Source organism: Heterocephalus glaber, unplaced genomic scaffold, assembly GCF_053883595.1.
Source record: "Heterocephalus glaber isolate CG9 unplaced genomic scaffold, H.glaber_assembly_v1.0 deba00000071, whole genome shotgun sequence".
Taxonomy (NCBI): domain Eukaryota; kingdom Metazoa; phylum Chordata; class Mammalia; order Rodentia; family Bathyergidae; genus Heterocephalus; species Heterocephalus glaber.
The window spans coordinates 18,814,254-18,832,554 of record NW_028258137.1 but is presented as its reverse complement, the minus strand read 5'-3'; the positions used below and the strand labels follow the sequence as shown (position 1 = coordinate 18,832,554).

The window sequence follows — 18,301 nt, the reverse complement described above, 5'->3', positions numbered from 1 at the left end:
ATGTAGGGAGTGCCCATCTCTGGAGAGGAAGGGGGTCTTCTGATCTCCATCTTACTGGACAAGTCAACCTCAATATTTATCCTGCTGTTTGGTCAGCCCTGGCCTGCTCTGGACCCTGTCTAAAGGCTTCAAGCTGCTTTTGGCCTTCTGGGGGGAATGGGAGCCCAGTTTCTGCCTCTGTTTAGCATCTCTGCTCTGGTCTGAGAGCCTGACCTGGCTCCTTCCTGGCAGTGTAGCCTGTGGAGCCGCTGGGTAACCCCCCTTTCCTGGGACATGGGACACAGGACAAACACTTCAGCCTGTTCTCTGGACCACTTCCTGCCTGGCTGCCTGCCCTCCCCTGGGTGCCTTGAGTGGGCCTGGCTTCTTTTCTCTCCCTGGGAGCAGAGTCATCTTCCCCAGGGCCTATTGGGAACAGGCCTGAGAGGGGACACCAGGGCTGGGGCGTCTTTCTCAGTGCCAGCTCAGCTGAGAACTACTTCACATTCCTCCTGATCCTTCTTCCTACATAGTAACTCAGCAGCTTAAACACCCCACTCCCATCCTGGTCCAGCTGCCTCTCCTGGCACTTTGGATTCTTAGTGGAATATACCTGTCCCATAGCCACAGCCCCTCTGAGATCCCCCAGTTCACTCATATATACATCTCGTTCATTCAAACATTCATGAATCAGGATAGTTTTGGGTGCAGAGGACACAGCAGGAACCTGCCACTGCCTCAGCCTTCCCTTCCTTCCAGCCCAGTGCAGGAAACAGGTTTGACTGAGAAAAAGCTCCCAAATAAATCACATCTTCCATGAGTGCTGAGAGAGGGGAGGTGCAGACTGATGTAAACTCTAAACAACGAAGGCTCATAATATGACACTTGATAACCATTTATATACTCAGGTATGTGGCCAGGTATGGCTGTGCACAGGCCAAAGGAGCACATATCTACAGAGGGGTTAGGCTCACCATGCTGCCTTCCCATCCTGCAAGCACACTTGCTTGTTCCAATTCCAAAGGAGCAGAGAATGGCCTTCTCCCTCCAGAACACCATTTGGGGCAGGGCCTGAGGCCTAGGTGTCCACCTCCCTTAGCTTCCTCAGCCTATCAGGTTTAACTCTTTCCCTTCATGGTGGTAGATTTGACTTCCTCAGCCACTTTACCTGTCTGAGCCTGCCAGGGTTCCATTCTGGAAAGGAGGTCTAGGGCTAGCACCCAGCCCAGTGCCTCCAGGATTGTGTGTCCCCCTCTCCCCAGGTGGGTGGAGGTGGTGGGTAGTGGGCTAGGGTCAGGCAGGCAATAAAGAGGAGACTTCCTGCCAGCAGGATGGTACTTATCCCTCACACCCTTGGCCCCTTTCTGGGGTCACCATTCTGAGAGCCAAACCTCTGGGCCTTGTTTCTCACACCCTGGGGTTGAGCAAGGCCTGAGCAAGACCAAATCCTGGTCCCTGCTGACAGTGCTTGGGGTCAGCACACAGTATGGGCCCACATTCTGGCTCTTGTCTTCTTCACTTCTCTGGTCTCTATCTCGGGATAGAGTCCCTCCCCCATCCTTCCCAGGCTTGGCCTCACTCTTCAGCCTCCAGTCCACTTTACTTTCCAGGCTCAGGCTTTTCTGGCAGGCTAAATCCACTGGTTACATATAATTTATTACTTTTTTTTTCTTTTTGTGGTGCTGGGGATGGAACCCAGGGCCCTGCACATGCTAGGCAAGTGCTCTACTACTGAGCTATACCCCAGGTTCCCCTTTATATGTTTTTTGTAGTTGTTGTTGTGGTACTGGGGATTAAACCCAGGACCTTAACCCTGAGTTACATCCCCAGCCCCTTCTTACTATTTATCTTGAGACCAGGTCTCGCTGAGCTGCAGAACTGCTCAGGTTGGGCTTGAACTTGTGATCCTCCTGCCTCAGCCTCCCAGAGTGCTGGGATTACTTCACATATGGTTTTATAGGCAGGGTCAAGCTTAGAGGACCATGAAATTTAGTCTACAATATTTTTCATAACAGTATCATCAGGTGGGAATGAGCACTCAAGAGCAGGGTGCAAGGAAGATAGAGGTAAGGGCAGATTACATGAAGGACTGTTTTAGGAAATAATTGGTCCACTGCCTTTTTCGACTCCTTCACTATAAACACGGGACCCTGTACTCTGAAGACTCCCCCTTCTCTGCTATCGTGGGTCTCCAACTAGATTGTGATGGATGAGATGACATGGATGGGCCTTGGGGAGGAAATCCACATTTGTTATGCCTCCTCTGTGTTAGATACCAGGCTGCCTATTTCTTGATTCTCCTGCTAATCTTTTTATAGGTGGGGAAATCAAGACTCAGAAATTCAGTGAATTGCTACAAGCAGCACAGCCAACTGACCTAGATCTTGGGTAGACGAGCATTGGATGTGCTCCAGGGAACCCTGAAGGGGAGGTAGAGTGAGGGCTGGAGACTGCCCCTTCAGCTTCCTGGACTCCGCAAATACCCCAAACTGGTCTTCCCAGTTCTAGCAAGGGAAACACAAATGAACACACACCATATAGGCTAGGGGAACACTCCCAAGGACCTGGGCCCTCCCAGGCTACAGCTTAGCTTCTCTAGCCCCAAAAGACCAGCAGATGGAACATGCTGGCTTCTGGGAAAGCAACCCATGCCCATACCCCAATCTTCTACAGTCTTCCAAAGAGACCCCAAAAGCAGGGGATTAAAGAGCTCAGTTCATCACCAGAGACCCTCCACCCCCAAGAATCCTCAGGACCCTTTCAGTTGGTCTCTATCTTAGCAGGTCAAGTTCACACTTCCGTCCCCTTGCCCAGAAAAATAGAGGCTGGAGTGGGTGGGTTGGAATACAGTCAGGACATATTCCAGGAAAGTGTCTTTTGTCTTACTCTGATCTTTAGCCACCATTGTCTAAGGAAACAAGGTTGCTGGTAATGAGCAGATTCCTAGAGCTATGCTTGCTTCAAGGAAGAGAGGACTCCTTCAGCCTTTACAGGAAAGTCAGAGAAGCACCCTGGGTCCCTCTTCCCAGAGCCCAGGGAAAAGTCAGTTATTCCAGATGTGGCTGGGCTGTTCAGTCTCAGAGGAGGCTCCTGAGTCCCTTAAAGAGAAGAAAGTGGGACTCTGGCTTAGGAGATAAGATGCCAGAAGACCAGTTTTCCCCTGGGTTAGGAGCAAGTCCTTAGGCTTGGAGATAAGATGCCAGAGAGCCAATTCTCCCCTAGGGTAGGAACATGTCCTTGGGGCTAAGAGAGTCTTGCACAAATGGAAGAAAAACACATCTGAGATCCTCTGGGGACACAAGGCCTGACCCAAGGCACTGCTAGGCTCTCCCCACCAGCAAGGCCAGAAGATGAGTCAGAGGCTGTGGCCAGGAGCTTCCTCCTAGACTTGGAGGAAATGAGCAAGGCTTTCTCAGAGCTTCAAACTCCACAGGGTTTGAAAGGGAGCCCCCAGGGGAAATCTAAGGCCAATGGGGTGTGGGGGTGGAGCCACAGAGAGAAAGAGCCAGCCTCTACACACCCACGAAGGGGGCAGGGATGATAGAGGCCAATGCCCAGAGTGGGAGGGCAGAGATATTTTGGCTGTCTCCAGTTCTCTCCTGGACAACTGTGCACAGGATCCTGGACAACTGTATCTAGGATGAAGTAGTGGATAGAGAACCTCTCCCTCTTAATTTTGTCCCACAACCTCGGACAGGGATACCTGGGTTTGGGGGCCACCTCTCCCTTCTAGGACAGGAAGGCAGACCTGAGTCATTTCTGTGCCTCTGGGGCACCCACTCATAGGACGAAGGGAGGAACCAGCTGTTGACATTTCCTGCAAAGAGGAGCCCTGCTCCCCTCTCCGTTAGCTCTCTGATGTCTCCTTCTCTGCCCTATTCTCAGTCCTTCTTCCAGTCTTCTATTCTGGGTCTGTGGTCACAGTTTATATTTGGGACAAGTACATCATAGTGCATCTGACCATTCTTGGAAAAGCTGCCAGCTCCAGAGAGTTCTGACTCCAGGCACTGTTTTAAGTTAGTGTGCCCATCCAGTCACCATATATTCACAAAGGGGTAAGGGGGCAGCCCTTAGTTACTCCAGGTGGGAGATCCTGAAAAGGGACAGACCAGAACACCCTGGGTTGGGGATGGGTGACTTACAATTCTCTGTGGAGCTCAGTGGTGTCCTCAGCTAGGGAGCAGAGGACAGGCACCTGGTGGGGTGAGGAAATCCCCCCACCCCAGGGTGCTGGGAAATCCAACCCAGGCCCTTGTGCCTGTATAGGAGATGGATTTCTAAAAGAGAAGGGATGGTTACCAGCCTCTTTTCTCCAGCTAACCTCCCAGACCTGCCCCCAGCTGTGAAGAGGGGTGTAAAGACAAACTCTTGTCCTATAGTGGGGAAATGGGAGAAATGTTATCTTCCCCGTAGTGCTCCATCCTTATTTCTTTAAAAGTGTTTTTTTTTTTTTGGTACTGGGGATCGAACTCAGGTCCTTGTGCTTGCAAGACAGGTGGCGGACCCACTGAGCTAAATCCCCGGCCCCCATCCATCCTTATGTCTGAACCAGGAATTCCAGGAGCCTGACCGCCCTCAGCTTGGCACCCCTTTCTCCCTATTCTGAAAGGCAGGTGGCCTCTGGTTGGGCACACTTCTTCGAGGTCCACTTCAGCTGGTCACCTTAATCTCGCAGAACAAGAAGGGGCTGCATCAAAACAACAGAGGAGGGCTGTGTGCTGCATCTTTTTAACTGTGGCCCTGAAGCACCACTCCCCAAGCCAGTAGTTCCCCCACCCCTCCCGTCTGCACCCGGAGGCAGAGGCGGGGCTGTTCGAGGAATGCAGGCCGGGGGCCCGGTGCCCAGGGCACATTCCAGGGGAGACCCCGGGCTTCAGGGGCAAGTTTGCGCAACTCAGTGCACAGCTGAGGCACCCCCCCACCCCGCCCCCCGACATCTCTCCTCTTCCCCACTACTCCGGACAAACTGGCCGGCGAATACTGAGGGATCGTAGTGCGCCTCCCAGAGTCCTGGCCTGGAAACAGCGCGCCGGAAAGGGCTGCCTGCGGGGGGCTGAGTGCCGCGAGCCGAAGGGGAGGTCAGATCAACCATTTGGAAAAGGGCCCCTCCCGCGTAGTGCAAAATCAGCCAAAAGACCTCGATAAACTAGGGCAGGCCAGCGGTTTAAAATTAGCCGGGCCTGCCCTCTCCCTTCCAGGCACTGGCCTCTGGTTGCGGGTGTAGAAGGTAGTAGGGTTGGTGACTCAAAGGGCTTTTCCACCCGTGCCGCCTCCCGCCCTCCGCAAAGCCTCGCCTCGGCCGCTCCCAGGGGACTCCCCTCACCCAGTGGAATCCCTTCTTGCCCAGTCCTCCCAGCCCTCGCCCACAATTACAACGGAGATATTCGGTCCCATAGGTCCCAACCCAGCCTTCAGACACCGCCCCAGCCCAGTACACCTCCAGAGGCCCGCCCCGGGTCCGCCTCTCCTCGTGGTGCCGCCTCCGCCTCACCTGAAGCAGGTGGAAACTGCTTCCTCCCCAGGTCTGCCTCCTAGGTCCGCAGCAGTCTGAACTATTACAGTCACCATGCCTAGGGCAGACACCCTGGCAGAGGGCAGACTCGGGGCACCTCTTCAGAGGGCCTCACTTTGAGGGGGCAGTCTGGGTGGCGCAGACCACTAGTTCCCATCTCTCTTTGAGATCCCAACTTGAGAGCCCCACCCCCGGCAGAGGACCCTAGAACTCCAGCCAGAAGACCTGGTCCTGCTTCTCCCAGAGAGGCGCCTCCCACCGGCTTTCACGGCGCAGACCCTGAATCCCCAATCGCCTCAACCTTTCTCCACCACCCTCACCTTGAGTGGCGCCCCCAACAGGCGGTGCAGCGCAGGTATCTGCGTACTCAGTGGCAGCCCTCCATCCAGGCTACAGGTCGGGGGCCGGCGGGGCTCCGGGAAGTTGGCACATGCAAAGGGGTCGGTGTCTTCCAGGTACTGCACCCTTACGGTCACCACTGATACCGGCTCCCCGTCCCCGCGGTCTTCCCCGCCCGCCATGACTCAGCCGCCGGCTCACACCGCGCGCCTCACAGTGCCTGCCAGGGGGCAGCTTCGCCTCGACTGGCTCTGCTGTTTGGGCCGGGCTGGACCGGACGCTGGGGAGGAGCCAAATAGGCGGGGCCGAGGAAGGGGGTGGGGCCAAAATAAGGCTCTGAACTAGCGCTAGGGGTAACACGGCCAGGGGCGGGGCTTACACCAGCCACTCAGAGAGTCGGGCGCGATCCCGTTAGTTTCCCCACTAGGAGGCGGGAAAACCCCTGCTAGCCCCCGCTAGGAGGGCGCGGGAAGGGCGGAGAGGCTTTCTTAGGGTTAGGGTTAGGTGAGGCTGAGCTTCGCTCGGGGATGTTAGGCCGGTGGAGCGGAAGTTTCTTCTGGCTGGTTCCTTCTCCCTCGTTTAGGCCCCAATTCCTACAGTTTGAGATATCAGTGGAAGCATTTCCCTCACTTCGGGAAAACGGTAAGAGGGGGGTCTCTTTCAATTTGGGGCAAAAAGTGAAAATAGATTCCACTGTTTGAAAGAAGAGCAGAATCGGTACCCTTAAGTAGTGGGAAGAAGGACGGGTTGCTCTTTCTCTAAAAAGAATAGGATGAGTCAGTTTGAGGAGGCAGGTAATACATGAGCCTACACTCAGTTTGGGATAAGTGGGTTGGGTGCTCCTTAGCTTGAATGAAATGAGGAGACAATCTTCCTCTGGGGCGAAATAAGACGAATGCCCCAAAGTTGGGTGGATCGCTCTTAGTTTACTGGGAATTCCATAGGTTCTTTTCGGTTTCGTGGAAAAAGTGTGCAGAGTTCCCTGCAGTTTGAGGGAAAAGAGAGTCTCTTCAGTTTGAGAGATAAGAGAAAGCCTTCTTTCCAGACTGGAGTGAGCTGAGGCCAGCCAGGGCCTGGGAGTTTTTGTAGACGGAAAAGTTGTCCTCGGCTTTCTGGGAGCTCCCAGTGCGCGTGCGCAGTTCTGCTCGGGGGCGGGTGCCAGAAGGGGGTCCTGGGTTGCGGGCAGTTGCTCGCAGGGCGGCGACACACTGCCCCTGCAGTCTGCACCGGGGGATGCGTGGCCCGCGCGGCCCCAGGGGCGGGTGCACACTGTTGAAAGAGCCGCGCCCCTCCAGCCCGTCCCAGTCCCTGGGGGCCTCCGCCCCTCCAGCGACGAGCTGCCCCCTGCAGCTGTCCCCGGAGGGCAGTGGCCACTTACCTCTCTGTATCCGGTCCAGGGGCTTTTTGGGAACGGTTTAGGGGAGAGAACTCGAAGGACTAGGTTTCGGGACTCGGGGAAGGGCTGGGCTCGGGAATTTCCGCTGCTGGGGATAGTCTAGAGGGAATGGAGGAAGGGATCCAGACTACGGGCATCCGGGGCAGGGTCTCCGAGTTCCGACCTGGCCCAGGGGTATCCGGGCGGGGATTGGGGGGAGCAGGTCCCACGTGCCTGTGACGCGGGGGCTCCCGGTAGGCGGCGGCGGCGGCGGCAGCGGCGACGCGGGGCTGGTGGTCTTGCGGTGCCGGGAAGACGGCGAGACAGCCTGCAGAATGCCGCGCGCCGCACTGCCTTTGCTCGTGCTGCCCCTGGCAGGGGTGGTGGCGGCCGAAGAGACTACCCAAGAGCCTGGGGCGCCGGGCGAGCATCCCCCGGGATTGGCGCTCTTCCGCTGGCAGTGGCACGAGGTGGAGGCGCCCTACCTGGTGGCCCTCTGGATCCTGGTGGCCAGCCTGGCCAAAATAGGTGAGTGCGTGTGTGCTTGCATGAGCCAGGCCAGGGGCCGGCCGCGGACCTTCCCCCGACTCCCGGGTCCCCCATCTGGGCCAGGTTCTTGCACAGTGCACAGAACTTAAGCTCTGATTCCACAAATCCCAGCTCTCACCCTGTTCCTGCATCTCCTCTTGAGGGTCTCTAGCCTCACCTTTTCCATTGTGGGAGCTCTGAGAATTTGCCTTCTTGAAAGGTCCCCTTCATCTCAGCTCCATATTTGGGCTCCTTTGCCCTTTCTGCTTCTCTCTTCCCCTTGCAGTGGGCTCTCCTCAGCCCAGCCTGTCCTTACCAAAGCCCAGCCTCCCAGAAAGCTCTGTCAGCAGTGAGGTGAGGACGTGTGGGGATGCCTAGGGGGTGGTAGTCTCCAGAAACCCAGGCATCCTAATTCTGAGGACTCAACCTTCCTTGGAGACCCAGGTCTAAGTGTGTATTCTCTTGGGATACTAAACTGCCATTTTCCTTCTAGCTCACCTCTGTGTCCCACTTCAAGATCCCAGCTTCTTGTACCTAGACATGGGAACCCCCCCCCCACACACTTATTCAAGTTCACATTCTTTCATTTCAGAGCCTAAGAAACTTCCATTTGGGGCTAGGGATGTAGCTCATTCGACTAGCATGTGCAGGGCTCTGGGTTCAATCCTCAGCACTGGTGGGGGAGCACTTTCATTTATTGGTGCTTCACTGTGTGCTGCGCACCCTAGGTGCTCTCCAGCCGCCCCCCCCCCCCCGCCAGGTGCTTCTATGTGCCTGACCCCCTTCAGTCCTCACAACATTGAAGGCTATGCTTCATTCAGGCTTTCTTCTAAATAGAGCTGCTTTTCCTGCTTCTGCTCCTTCCTCCCCCTGTCTGATCAGCCAGTGGTCCCTCCTCCCACCAGAGACCCTCCTCCTCCCTGTTGTGCAGGCTCTGCTGTGGGGGTGACTAATTATAGCTGAGTGTTGCTACTCACCCCCCATCTATGCTGGCACAGCCTGTACTCCAGTCTCACCAATACACCCTTCATGTAGAATCCCACAGCCTAGAATTTGCCCCCTTCTCTCCAGACACTGCTTAGGGGTGGGAGCCTCAGCAGGAACAGAACTTTCCACTCTGCTTTGGCTGCTGGAGATTAATAATGGAAAGTAGGACTCAAAATGCCTTCAGGGAGCCTGATTCTGCCAGAGAACTGGCTTTTCTGATGGGTCTTGGGTTGCAGGGCTGGTGCATGCTGAGGAAATGAGGGTGAAGTAGGGTCCCTGGAGGAGAGGAAGGGACATCAAAGGCAGGGATGAATGTACTGTATGGCTGAGCTCACCGCAGAGACCCTGGAGCAGTGAGACCAAAGTGGGAACAGCTTCAGATTTGGAGCTAAGGATTATATTTTCTGAGAAGTCTGTGAGTTGTGGAAGTGTTCCTGTCTTCGGGTTTATAGTGACAACTGTAGTTTTCCCCATATATTATAGTGCTTTTTCTAGTTTGGGTGACACCTATGGAGGAAGAAGAGAGCCTCCTTCTTACCAGGCAAAGGAAAAGAAGAACCCTCGAAGAGGAGGGGAAAGGTAGATGAAATATTCAGGAACCCCTAACAGCTTCATTTCTAGATCCCTCTCTTTTTATTCAACAGATATTTATGTAGAGCCCACTGTGTGCCAGGCACTGTTCTAGGTGGCCCCTTTGGGTACAGTTGCCAAAGGGCACTGTCTTGGGATAGGCTGTCATATACAGTAACAGGGAGCCTCCTCCACCAGCACCCTAGGGATTGTGTATGGTGAGATATGCTTATTTATAGTCTGAGGGCCCAAGGAGCAAATGTAGGAGTGACAAGCAATAGAACCCCCCCCACTTCCTAGGGACAGATTTGTTATTTTCCCCCAGATTCATACTTAGTTAACATTTGTTGAGAACCTGCCCTGTGCCTGTCACTAGGCACATTTGCACACTTTATATTATTTTAGCCTCACTCTTTGTGATGGATATTTTCCCCATAATAACAAGAGAAGAAATTGAAGTTCAGGTAAATTAAACAATTTGCCTGGACTGAGGATATATCTCAGTGGTGCCGTGCCTGCCTGGCAAGCGCAAGGTCCTGAATTTGATCCCCCGTACTGGAAAAAACTACATTTGCCTGAGATCACACAGAATAAGGTGGAAAGAAGACAGAGATCTGACTGCTAAACCCAAAGGTTTTTAAACAACTAAGTCCTTTTCATTCCCATTGAACAAAAAGTACATTGGGCTAGAAGCCCTATACTGCTCTTAAAAGATATGATATTTGTTATACTTGGAGAGCCCTAACTATGTTATATATGTAATATAATAGCATTTATCATAATAGGTACCATTGACTGCTTACCATAAAGCATTGTACTACATGGTTTTAACTAGATTATTTAGTCCTCACAACAATCCTATGAGATCATTATTATTTTTACTCCCATTTTGCTGATGAGAAAACTGAAAACCAGACAGGTAAAATTATTTGCGTCAAGATCATAGAATGAGTTAATGGAAGACTTAAGTTTTGGAACCCAAGCATCCTAACTTTGGAGGATCTGATTTTTCAAGCTATGTTTTGAATGAGACCCAGTGGCATTCAAATAATGATTAGGGAAAGGAGATCAGAGAAAAATGAAGTCCCCTGAGGATGAGGGAAGAGAGGAGGGAGCATTTCCAGGAAAGGAAGAAGCAAGTAAAGATCTTGCTGCAGTTTCCGGCTCGGCGGTGGAGGGAGCTGTGTACGTTGAAGGAGGTCAGCTTTGGAATTTGTGGCTCTGGCGAGATTGAAATCATGGCAGGTCCAGAAGCCAACGCCCAGTACCAGTTCACTGGCATCAAAAAATATTTCAACTCTTACACTCTCACAGGTAGACCAAATTGTGTACTGGCCACATATGGAGGCATTGCTCTGATGATCTTGTATTTCAAGTTAAGGTCTAAAAAAACAAAAATGCCAGCTGTGAAAGCAACATAAGTGTGTTGGGAATCAAACCCAAGGCATTGTGCATGCTAGGATTTTACAGTATCTGACTTCATCTGTGAAGTTCCCGCGCCTAGAAGACCGTCACTCATCATGTAATACTCAGTTTGTACAATAAATTATGAACCTGGAAAAAAAAAAAAGATCTTGCTGCAGTGGAGGGATGGTAGTGCTAGAAATTGGAGATTGTAGACATTCTGAATTTCCTTTTTCCTGTCCTCATCCCAGGGTTAGGGTTCTGACTTAGGGTAACCTTTTAAGACTGGGAGGTTATAGTTGATATGTGACCCATGAGCTCATACCTGCTGCCTTCTTCTTACATTGTAGTGTTTCACTTGTCTCGGAAAGTAACATCTCTGGTGCCTGAGAGCTGCCTGCTGATTTTGCTGGGCCTGGTGCTAGGGGGCATTGTTTTAGCTGTGGCCAAGAAAGCTGAGTACCAGCTGGAGCCAGGCACCTTCTTCCTCTTCCTGCTGCCTCCTATCGTGCTTGACTCAGGCTATTTCATGCCTAGTCGGCTGTTCTTTGACAACTTGGGTGCCATCCTCACCTATGCTGTGGTGGGAACACTCTGGAATGCCTTCACAACAGGCGCTGCCCTCTGGGGCCTACGGCAAGCTGGATTTGTGGGTAAGTGACCCTGAAACCTGGACTGGCTTTCCTCTCTCTTCTGTCCTCCAGTTCTGAAGGTCCCATGCTGGCAAGAGCCACGCTCTAGGAGCACTGTTTTAAGTCCCTCCCACCTGGAGTGCAAGGCAGTGTTCCAGATGGGCCTCAGCCTTCATCTAGCTCTCTGCCAGACAAGTCTGTGCTTCTGCAGCATGACAGCTGAGCAGGGGTCTGGCTCCCAACTGTGTGTGGGCTGCCAAGGCTGAGGAGCCTGCATTACCACTCTGGTTTCCCTGCCTGTGTTACCACACTGCCACTTGCCAGCCCTACTCCCTGAGGCATAGCTCACCATTTCTGCAAAGGCCTATTGTCCTGATTCTGCTCAGGCCATGTCAGGGTATCTTCCTGGTTTTTTTATTATTTTAAAATACGGGGGCCAGGGATTTAGCTCAGTGGCACTGTGCCTGCCTTACAAGCATAAGGTCCTGAGTTTGATCCCTGGTATCGGGAAAAAAAAGAAAGAATGTATATAAAATACATATTATACATCCACAAAATGCCTGGAACTACAATGGGCTTTCTCTCCCTATTTATCTCATTGACTTCCCGTAGCACCCTGTTGGAATGTAATTTGTCCCACTTCATAAATGAGAAAGTAGAACCTTGATATCAGGCCCAAGGTTAGCCTCCATTTTACTGAGGCTCCTTGCCTTTAGGTCCCCTACTGCTCCCTTCTTTGTTTCCTGACCCAAGAAATCTATTTACTCCTGATTTTGATAATTCAGAGGTTTTTCCAAGGTAAAAAGTTTGAAATTTCCAGCTGGGGATGTCTACCTGATTTTTCTAATAAGATAGTGAAATATTTGGGGCAAGGGAAGGGAAGACATCAGATCCTGATCTTAGCAGTAATTCTAATAGTAGGTAATATTTGTTGGGTGCTTACTATTAAACACTAGCTAGATAGTTTTTTGAGGTAAATGGTGTTGTTATTCCCATTTTGCTCATGGAGAAACAGGATCATTGAGGTTATTTAGCATGTTCAAGTCCCTCTTTTGCTTTTCATACTGTGTTCTGGTCTCTTCTTCCTGCTAAGAGCTGTGTCAGATCTCTTTGGCTGAGAATGACAGGTGTGGGAGAAAGCTTTCTTGTTATCCTCCTTAATAAAGCCAGTTAGCAGCCAATTTCCACCTGCTGGTAGCTACTAGTACTGTTGCTACAGTTTTTATTACCAGCGCCACCTTAGCTTTTCACCTAAAATCGGGATTTCTTAGCCATCTCCTGGGTTGTTCTTTGCAGTCGTCTTGTGAGGTAGTCAGATGAAGAGGCACAGCTAAGAAGTCATGTGATAGTGGTGGAGCTCATATGACACAGCTGGTGAGCAGTAAAACCATGCCTCAGGCATAGGCAGCTTGGCCGAAGACTCCTGACCTGCAGGCCAATGCTCTCCTCACCTTCCCGAGTTCTGTTTGAGCTTCCTGTTTTATCAATGAGAGTGGCATCTGGGCTAGTCCCAGGAGTGCCACAAGAGACAGAGTCATTTTTACTAGTTACTGGCCCCTCCTCCATCTCTCCCCCTGTAGCCTCTAGGGTACAAGCTGGCCTGCTGGACTTCCTGCTATTTGGGAGCCTCATCTCAGCGGTGGACCCTGTGGCTGTGCTGGCTGTCTTTGAAGAGGTGCACGTCAATGAGACTCTCTTTATCATCGTCTTTGGCGAGTCCCTGCTCAATGATGCAGTCACTGTGGTGAGAGTGCTCAGCCATCCCATGATCCTAGGCTACCAGCTCTGACCTGTTGTGCATCTGAACAGCTTCAAACCCTCCTGGTCCCCTGGGGAAGAAATAGGGTCTTTGCTTCTTCCCCTGTCCCAGCAGCCCCAGTCACAGCCTCCCCCTCACTCCTGAATCTCCTCTTCTCACTTAGGTGCTGTACAAAGTCTGCAACTCCTTTGTGGAGATGGGTTCTGCCAACGTGCAGGCTGCTGACTACCTGAAGGGAGTCGGTCAGTATTTCCCCCTTTTAGCTGGCATTGGAAGTCTGCCTCCCCCAGGTTGTGAGTCTTACCTTCCTGGCATCAGTACAGAAGAGGTTGTTTGGGTGGAAAATGGGGTCTGGACAAGGCTTACCCTGGGATCCTGGGTTCTGGGATCTTAAACCCTGGCGATTGCGGTGGACATCCTCCTCCACTTTCTGCCAGGCAGCAGTATTGTCAGCCCAGGAAGGGTCTGGGCCAGGATCATGCTGATAACCCACTCCTCCCCCAGCCTCCCTGTTTGTGGTCAGTCTGGGCGGGGCAGCCGTGGGCTTAGTCTTTGCCTTCCTCCTGGCTCTGACCACACGCTTCACCAAGCGGGTCCGCATCATCGAGCCCTTGCTGGTCTTCCTCCTCGCCTACGCAGCCTACCTCACTGCTGAAATGGCCTCACTCTCCGCCATTCTTGCGTGAGTCCTGGGGGCATTGTGGGTAGGCTACTGGGAGGGAGTACTGGAGGTGGTCACCCCAAATACAGACAAAAACAGGACCCTCAGGAGTCCACAGGATTCTTTGAGCCCTTATGGTAGTGAGTGCCTTAAATGTCCCTGGGGAGACAATAAACTTGAGGTAATCTAGAACTGTCTGGATACCCAGAACTGTCCTGGGGACCCAGGAGCCTAATCTTCATCTGGCCAAAGTGTTCTCTGGAGTGTGGGCTGAGCTGGAAGTGAACTTCAGGCCTGGGGCCACTGGCTGTGGTGGCCACAACATCCAAAAGGTGCCTCAGAGTCCGCTAGTCAGAGCATGTTTCTTTCCTTTCCCCCTGCAGAAGGCACTGAGGGGAAGTTGGGAGATTAAGATCCTTCCCATGAACACCACTAACTAGCAGTGTCCATGCCTCCTTGGGCTTTGGCTCTGAGAGTCTGACACTCTGTGATAGGCTATGCCCCCTCCTGAAGCATGCTCAAACCCCAGAGGCTCAGCCTGCTGGGACTCCCCCCTCACTTGCCTTATCTTTCTGTTCCTCTCCCAGGGTGACCATGTGCGGCCTGGGCTGTAAGAAGTATGTGGAGGCCAACATCTCCCATAAATCACGTACAGCTGTCAAATATACAATGAAGACTCTAGCCAGCTGTGCTGAGACTGTCATCTTCATGCTGCTCGGCATCTCGGCTGTGGATTCATCTAAATGGGCCTGGGACTCCGGGCTGGTGCTGGGCACCCTCATCTTCATCCTATTCTTCCGAGCCCTTGGTATTGCTGGCGCACTCTGCTTCCTCACTGTCCTCCCCATGCCCCCTCTTCCTGCACCTTATCCCCCAATCTGAATCTAGATCCTTGCCAATTCTTAAACCTCCCTCCATTTGTTGCTCACCTTTCCCATCCCCTGCTACCTTAGCCCAGATACTTGGTGCCATCCACTCCCAGTCTCCTCTGTTCCCAACGCTTTGCTCCTGCTGGCCTCCCTCCTGCTGTAGGCGTAGTCCTGCAGACGTGGGTGCTGAATCAGTTCCGGCTGGTCCCTCTGGACAAGATTGACCAAGTGGTGATGTCCTATGGGGGCCTCCGGGGGGCTGTGGCCTTTGCTCTCGTCATCCTACTGGACAGGACCAAGGTCCCTGCCAAGGACTACTTTGTGGCCACCACTATTGTGGTGGTCTTCTTCACAGTCATTGCGCAGGTGGGAGTGCCTACAAAGCTAGGTGGGGAGAGGGTCCAGCAGGCCCTGGGGATCTTGGAGCCTATGGGACAGGGACTTCTTTTCCTGTTGGGAGAAGTAGGGGCCTGACTTCCCAGACCTTGAGTGGAATGGGATGGGGGGACAGAGGTGAGGCCAAATTGTGGGGAGAAAAGAGAGGCTGCAGGGAACCGAGTAGGGCAGGGCTCACCTCCTGCCTGTCCGTAGGGCTTGACCATCAAGCCTCTGGTCAAGTGGCTGAAGGTGAAGAGGAGTGAGCATCACAAACCTACCCTGAACCAGGAGCTGCATGAGCACGTGGGTACCAGAACCCCATCCTTCCACCTGTCCCTCTCTCCCTTCTCCTATTTTGGCAGAGTCCTGATCCAGTCCCCCTACCCACCCCCCTTCTAGACTTTTGACCACATTCTGGCTGCAGTGGAGGACGTTGTGGGGCACCATGGCTACCACTACTGGAGGGACAGGTGAGGGAGCTGCCCCGAGGCTCCTTCAGCAGCAGCAGCAGCCCCACCAGCCAGGGCAGCATGGGGGATGTGCCACCCTTCTAAGAAGGGACACAACCAGGTTCAGGCTGGTTGACCTCTGCCTGAAGCCCTTTGTAGCATCTCAGTGCTCTTAGAAGATAGGTCTCCCCAGTGTGGCCTTCTTGGCCCTGCATGGTCTGGCACCTGCTAGACTCCAGCCCCACTGTGCTCTGCTCTGTCTACCTGCTAATTACTTGACCCTATTTTAGAGCCTCAGGACCCACCATGATCCCTCAGCCTGGCCATTGGGGACAACATTGCACAGGTTGTTTTCTCTAATAGATCTCCCTTACCTCTTTCTCGCTTCTTTTCATCCTTCAGATCTCACCATAGGCATCAGTTTCTTAGGGAGGGCTTCCCTGGTCTCTCCAAGTAGGGCAAATCCCTGAATATTCTATGATTATCCTTGGTAGTTTCTTGTCATGGTTGCAATTTACACTTATTTGTAATAACTTTAATTAACATCAGGCTTTTCCCTAATACTGTAAACTCCATAAGACCAGAGACTAGCGTTGAGATTCTCCCTGGCTAAGACCCATACCAAAAAAGCCAGGTCAGTGCTGGTCAGGTGCCTGCCCAATCTGAGGAAGGGCCAGCCAGCCAGACTTTGAGGGTGATACTCAGGACCTGGCCTGGCATCCTCTGTAGGTGGGAGCAGTTTGACAAGAAATACCTGAGTCAGCTGTTGATGCGGAGGTCAGCCTATCGTATCCGGGACCAAATCTGGGATGTGTACTACAGACTCAACATCCGGGATGCCATCAGCTTCGTGGACCAGGTGGGCCAGTGGTGGGTGGGAAGATGACCAGTGGAGCAGGAAAGAGACAATAGGTAGGCAGGCTTGTAAGCAGGGAGCAGGGAGTTGGGAATTCCCACCTGGCTCCATAGGTGGGTGCAGGAACCAGCCTAGCTTGGGGCTCATATTGAGAATCTGCCAGGTAGTACAGAAAGGTGGGAAACAGCAGGACTCTGCATTCAGCAGATGCGGTTCCAGTGTTACATTTACAGGCTTGTGACCTTAGGTAAGTCACTTGTATTGTGTGAGACTCAGTTTTCTCAGCTGTAAGAAAGCAGGAACAATAGTACCTATGTTAGATTTTGTAGATTTAATACATATAGTATTTTTACAGGATCTAGCACATAAAAAGAGCAAAATAAGTTAGTTATTGTTATTTTTATTACCCTCTGACTGTCTGGGCCACCCTCCATCTGATTGCTATCTGACTTTGGTCTTGACCCCTACAGGGAGGCCACGTCTTGTCCTCTACAGGCCTCACTCTGCCCTCTATGCCCAGCCGCAATTCTGTGGCAGAGACATCTGTCACCAACCTGCTGTGAGTTCATTGAGGCCTCTTTCCCTTCCCCACGCGCCTCTCTACTGGCCCTCTCCCTGAATCCCTTCTGGGAAAGATTTGTCAGCAACTTTGCTTTTGCCTTTCTCCTGCCCTGTGGCTCCTGCCTCCTCCTCGGCACACATTACCCTGCTTCCTGTAGGAGGGAAAGTGGCAGTGGAGCATGTCTGGATCTGCAGGTGATTGACACGGTACGCAGTGGCCGGGACCGTGAGGATGCAGCAATGCATCATCTGCTCTGTGGAGGCCTCTACAAGCCACGACGCAGGGTGAGAGCAGGAAGGGCAGAGACCCAAGGGTGGTGGTGGGTGGTCTGGGGAGGTGTGATCAGAGTCAGAAGAGTGGTTGGTGCCAGCTATAGATGCCTAGCTGAAGAGTGCAGGTTTTCATCCTGTGGGCAATAAGAAATCTTTGTGTTTTGTTTTGTTGGAGGAAGGGTTGGCCTTCTGTGGTAGCAGAGAGCAAACCATATTGGAAGGTGTAAGTTGAGAGATGGAAGGAAGCACTGTGAATTAGAACTGGGTAAGGGAAAGGAGCACATAGGATAGGAGTGAGGTGGGTTTTGGCCCTGAGGAGGAAGGAAAAGATGATGAAGGGCCAGTTTAGCAAGGGGGGTGGGCAACCATCTGTTTAAGGTAACTTGAGTTAGTCCCATGCAGATCCTAAAGCTTCAGGGCTGGAAAGGCCCAGCCCATCTGGGAGAGAATCTGTTGCAACCCCACAAGGGGGCAGCAAGCCATTATCTTGAACCTTTTGAAATGAAGCCTGCTGCTGTTGTCATTCCTGGCAGTTTTAACAGACAAAGCTCTTAGAATGTTGAGACTAGCCTGGCCTGGTAGCTCATGCTTGTAATCCCAGCTCTGGAGGCTGAGGCAGGAGGATCACCAAAGTTTGAGGCCAGCCTAGGCTACAATAGTGAGTTCAAGGCCAGCCTGAAATATACAGTGAGACTCTGTCTTTAAAAAAAAAAAAAGGGGGAGGGGGATTTAGCTCAGTGGTTCCAGCGCCTGCCTTGCAAGCACAAGGTCCTGAGTTCGATCCCCGATACAAAAAAAAAAAAAGATGTTGAGACAAGATTGGCTGCCTTTAATTTGCATCCATTGGTCCTGATTTGCGTCTTTGAAGCTCCATGGAATAATTTTCAAAGACTTTAACACAGTTTCCACATTGGCCTTCCTGCCCTCAGGCCAGCTTCTCTAAGAAAGAAGCCCTAGAATGGAAGGTGCTACTCTGGTTGGCTAAGGCCAGGTAGAGGGCTCTCTTACCCATCTAGTTTTAGAACTTGCCGTAGTCTGCCTACAGCCCAGGATCTCTCCAGCTTTGGCTCACTACCTGGGAGGCTTTTTTTTTTCTGAGACAGGGTCTCGCTGTGTAGTTCAGGCTGGCCTCGAACTCATTATGTAGCCCAGGCTGGCCTCAAACTTAC

The 18,301-nt window shown here is 52.4% G+C and overlaps 2 protein-coding genes, 1 long non-coding RNA gene and 1 pseudogene across 9 annotated transcripts in view; 2 read left to right on the top strand and 2 right to left on the bottom strand.

Annotated features, from left to right (window-relative positions):
* Fhod1 (formin homology 2 domain containing 1) overlaps window positions 1–7,435 on the bottom strand; it is a 17,695-nt gene extending 10,260 nt beyond the window's left edge. Inside the window, exon 1 of one of the 5 annotated variants that reach the window (XR_002394332.2) lies at window positions 5,812–6,135. Coding sequence is in view for 2 of the 5 variants with exons in the window: in XM_021256877.2 (XP_021112536.1) it covers window positions 5,812–6,012 (201 nt within the window). In the remaining 3 variants the exon portion in view is untranslated. Of the gene's footprint in view, window positions 1–2,356; window positions 6,136–7,208 lie in introns of those variants that run through there. The other 4 variants (XM_021256878.2, XM_021256877.2, XM_004843042.4 and 1 more) reach the window with 4 other exon arrangements.
* Slc9a5 (solute carrier family 9 member A5) overlaps window positions 6,201–18,301 on the top strand; it is a 22,611-nt gene continuing 10,510 nt past the window's right edge. The window contains exons 1-13 of one of the 3 annotated variants that reach the window (XM_021256881.2): window positions 6,201–6,472; window positions 7,464–7,733; window positions 11,045–11,347; window positions 12,907–13,070; window positions 13,249–13,327; window positions 13,590–13,767; window positions 14,334–14,554; window positions 14,779–14,981; window positions 15,207–15,296; window positions 15,393–15,463; window positions 16,172–16,301; window positions 16,769–16,857; window positions 17,018–17,144. In XM_021256881.2, coding sequence (XP_021112540.2) covers window positions 6,358–6,472; window positions 7,464–7,733; window positions 11,045–11,347; window positions 12,907–13,070; window positions 13,249–13,327; window positions 13,590–13,767; window positions 14,334–14,554; window positions 14,779–14,981; window positions 15,207–15,296; window positions 15,393–15,463; window positions 16,172–16,301; window positions 16,769–16,857; window positions 17,018–17,144 — 2,040 coding nt within the window. In that variant the 5' untranslated portion in view covers window positions 6,201–6,357. The remainder of the gene's footprint in view (window positions 6,473–7,463; window positions 7,734–11,044; window positions 11,348–12,906; window positions 13,071–13,248; window positions 13,328–13,589; window positions 13,768–14,333; window positions 14,555–14,778; window positions 14,982–15,206; window positions 15,297–15,392; window positions 15,464–16,171; window positions 16,302–16,768; window positions 16,858–17,017; window positions 17,145–18,301) is intronic. The other 2 variants (XM_021256880.2, XM_004843044.3) reach the window with 2 other exon arrangements.
* LOC101715667 (ATP synthase F(0) complex subunit k, mitochondrial pseudogene) lies at window positions 7,740–10,860 on the top strand (annotated as a pseudogene).
* Window positions 16,301–18,301, bottom strand: part of LOC110348786 (uncharacterized) — a 14,150-nt gene continuing 12,149 nt past the window's right edge. Inside the window, exon 3 of the long non-coding RNA XR_002394333.2 lies at window positions 16,301–16,583. This is a non-coding gene — a long non-coding RNA (uncharacterized LOC110348786). The remainder of the gene's footprint in view (window positions 16,584–18,301) is intronic.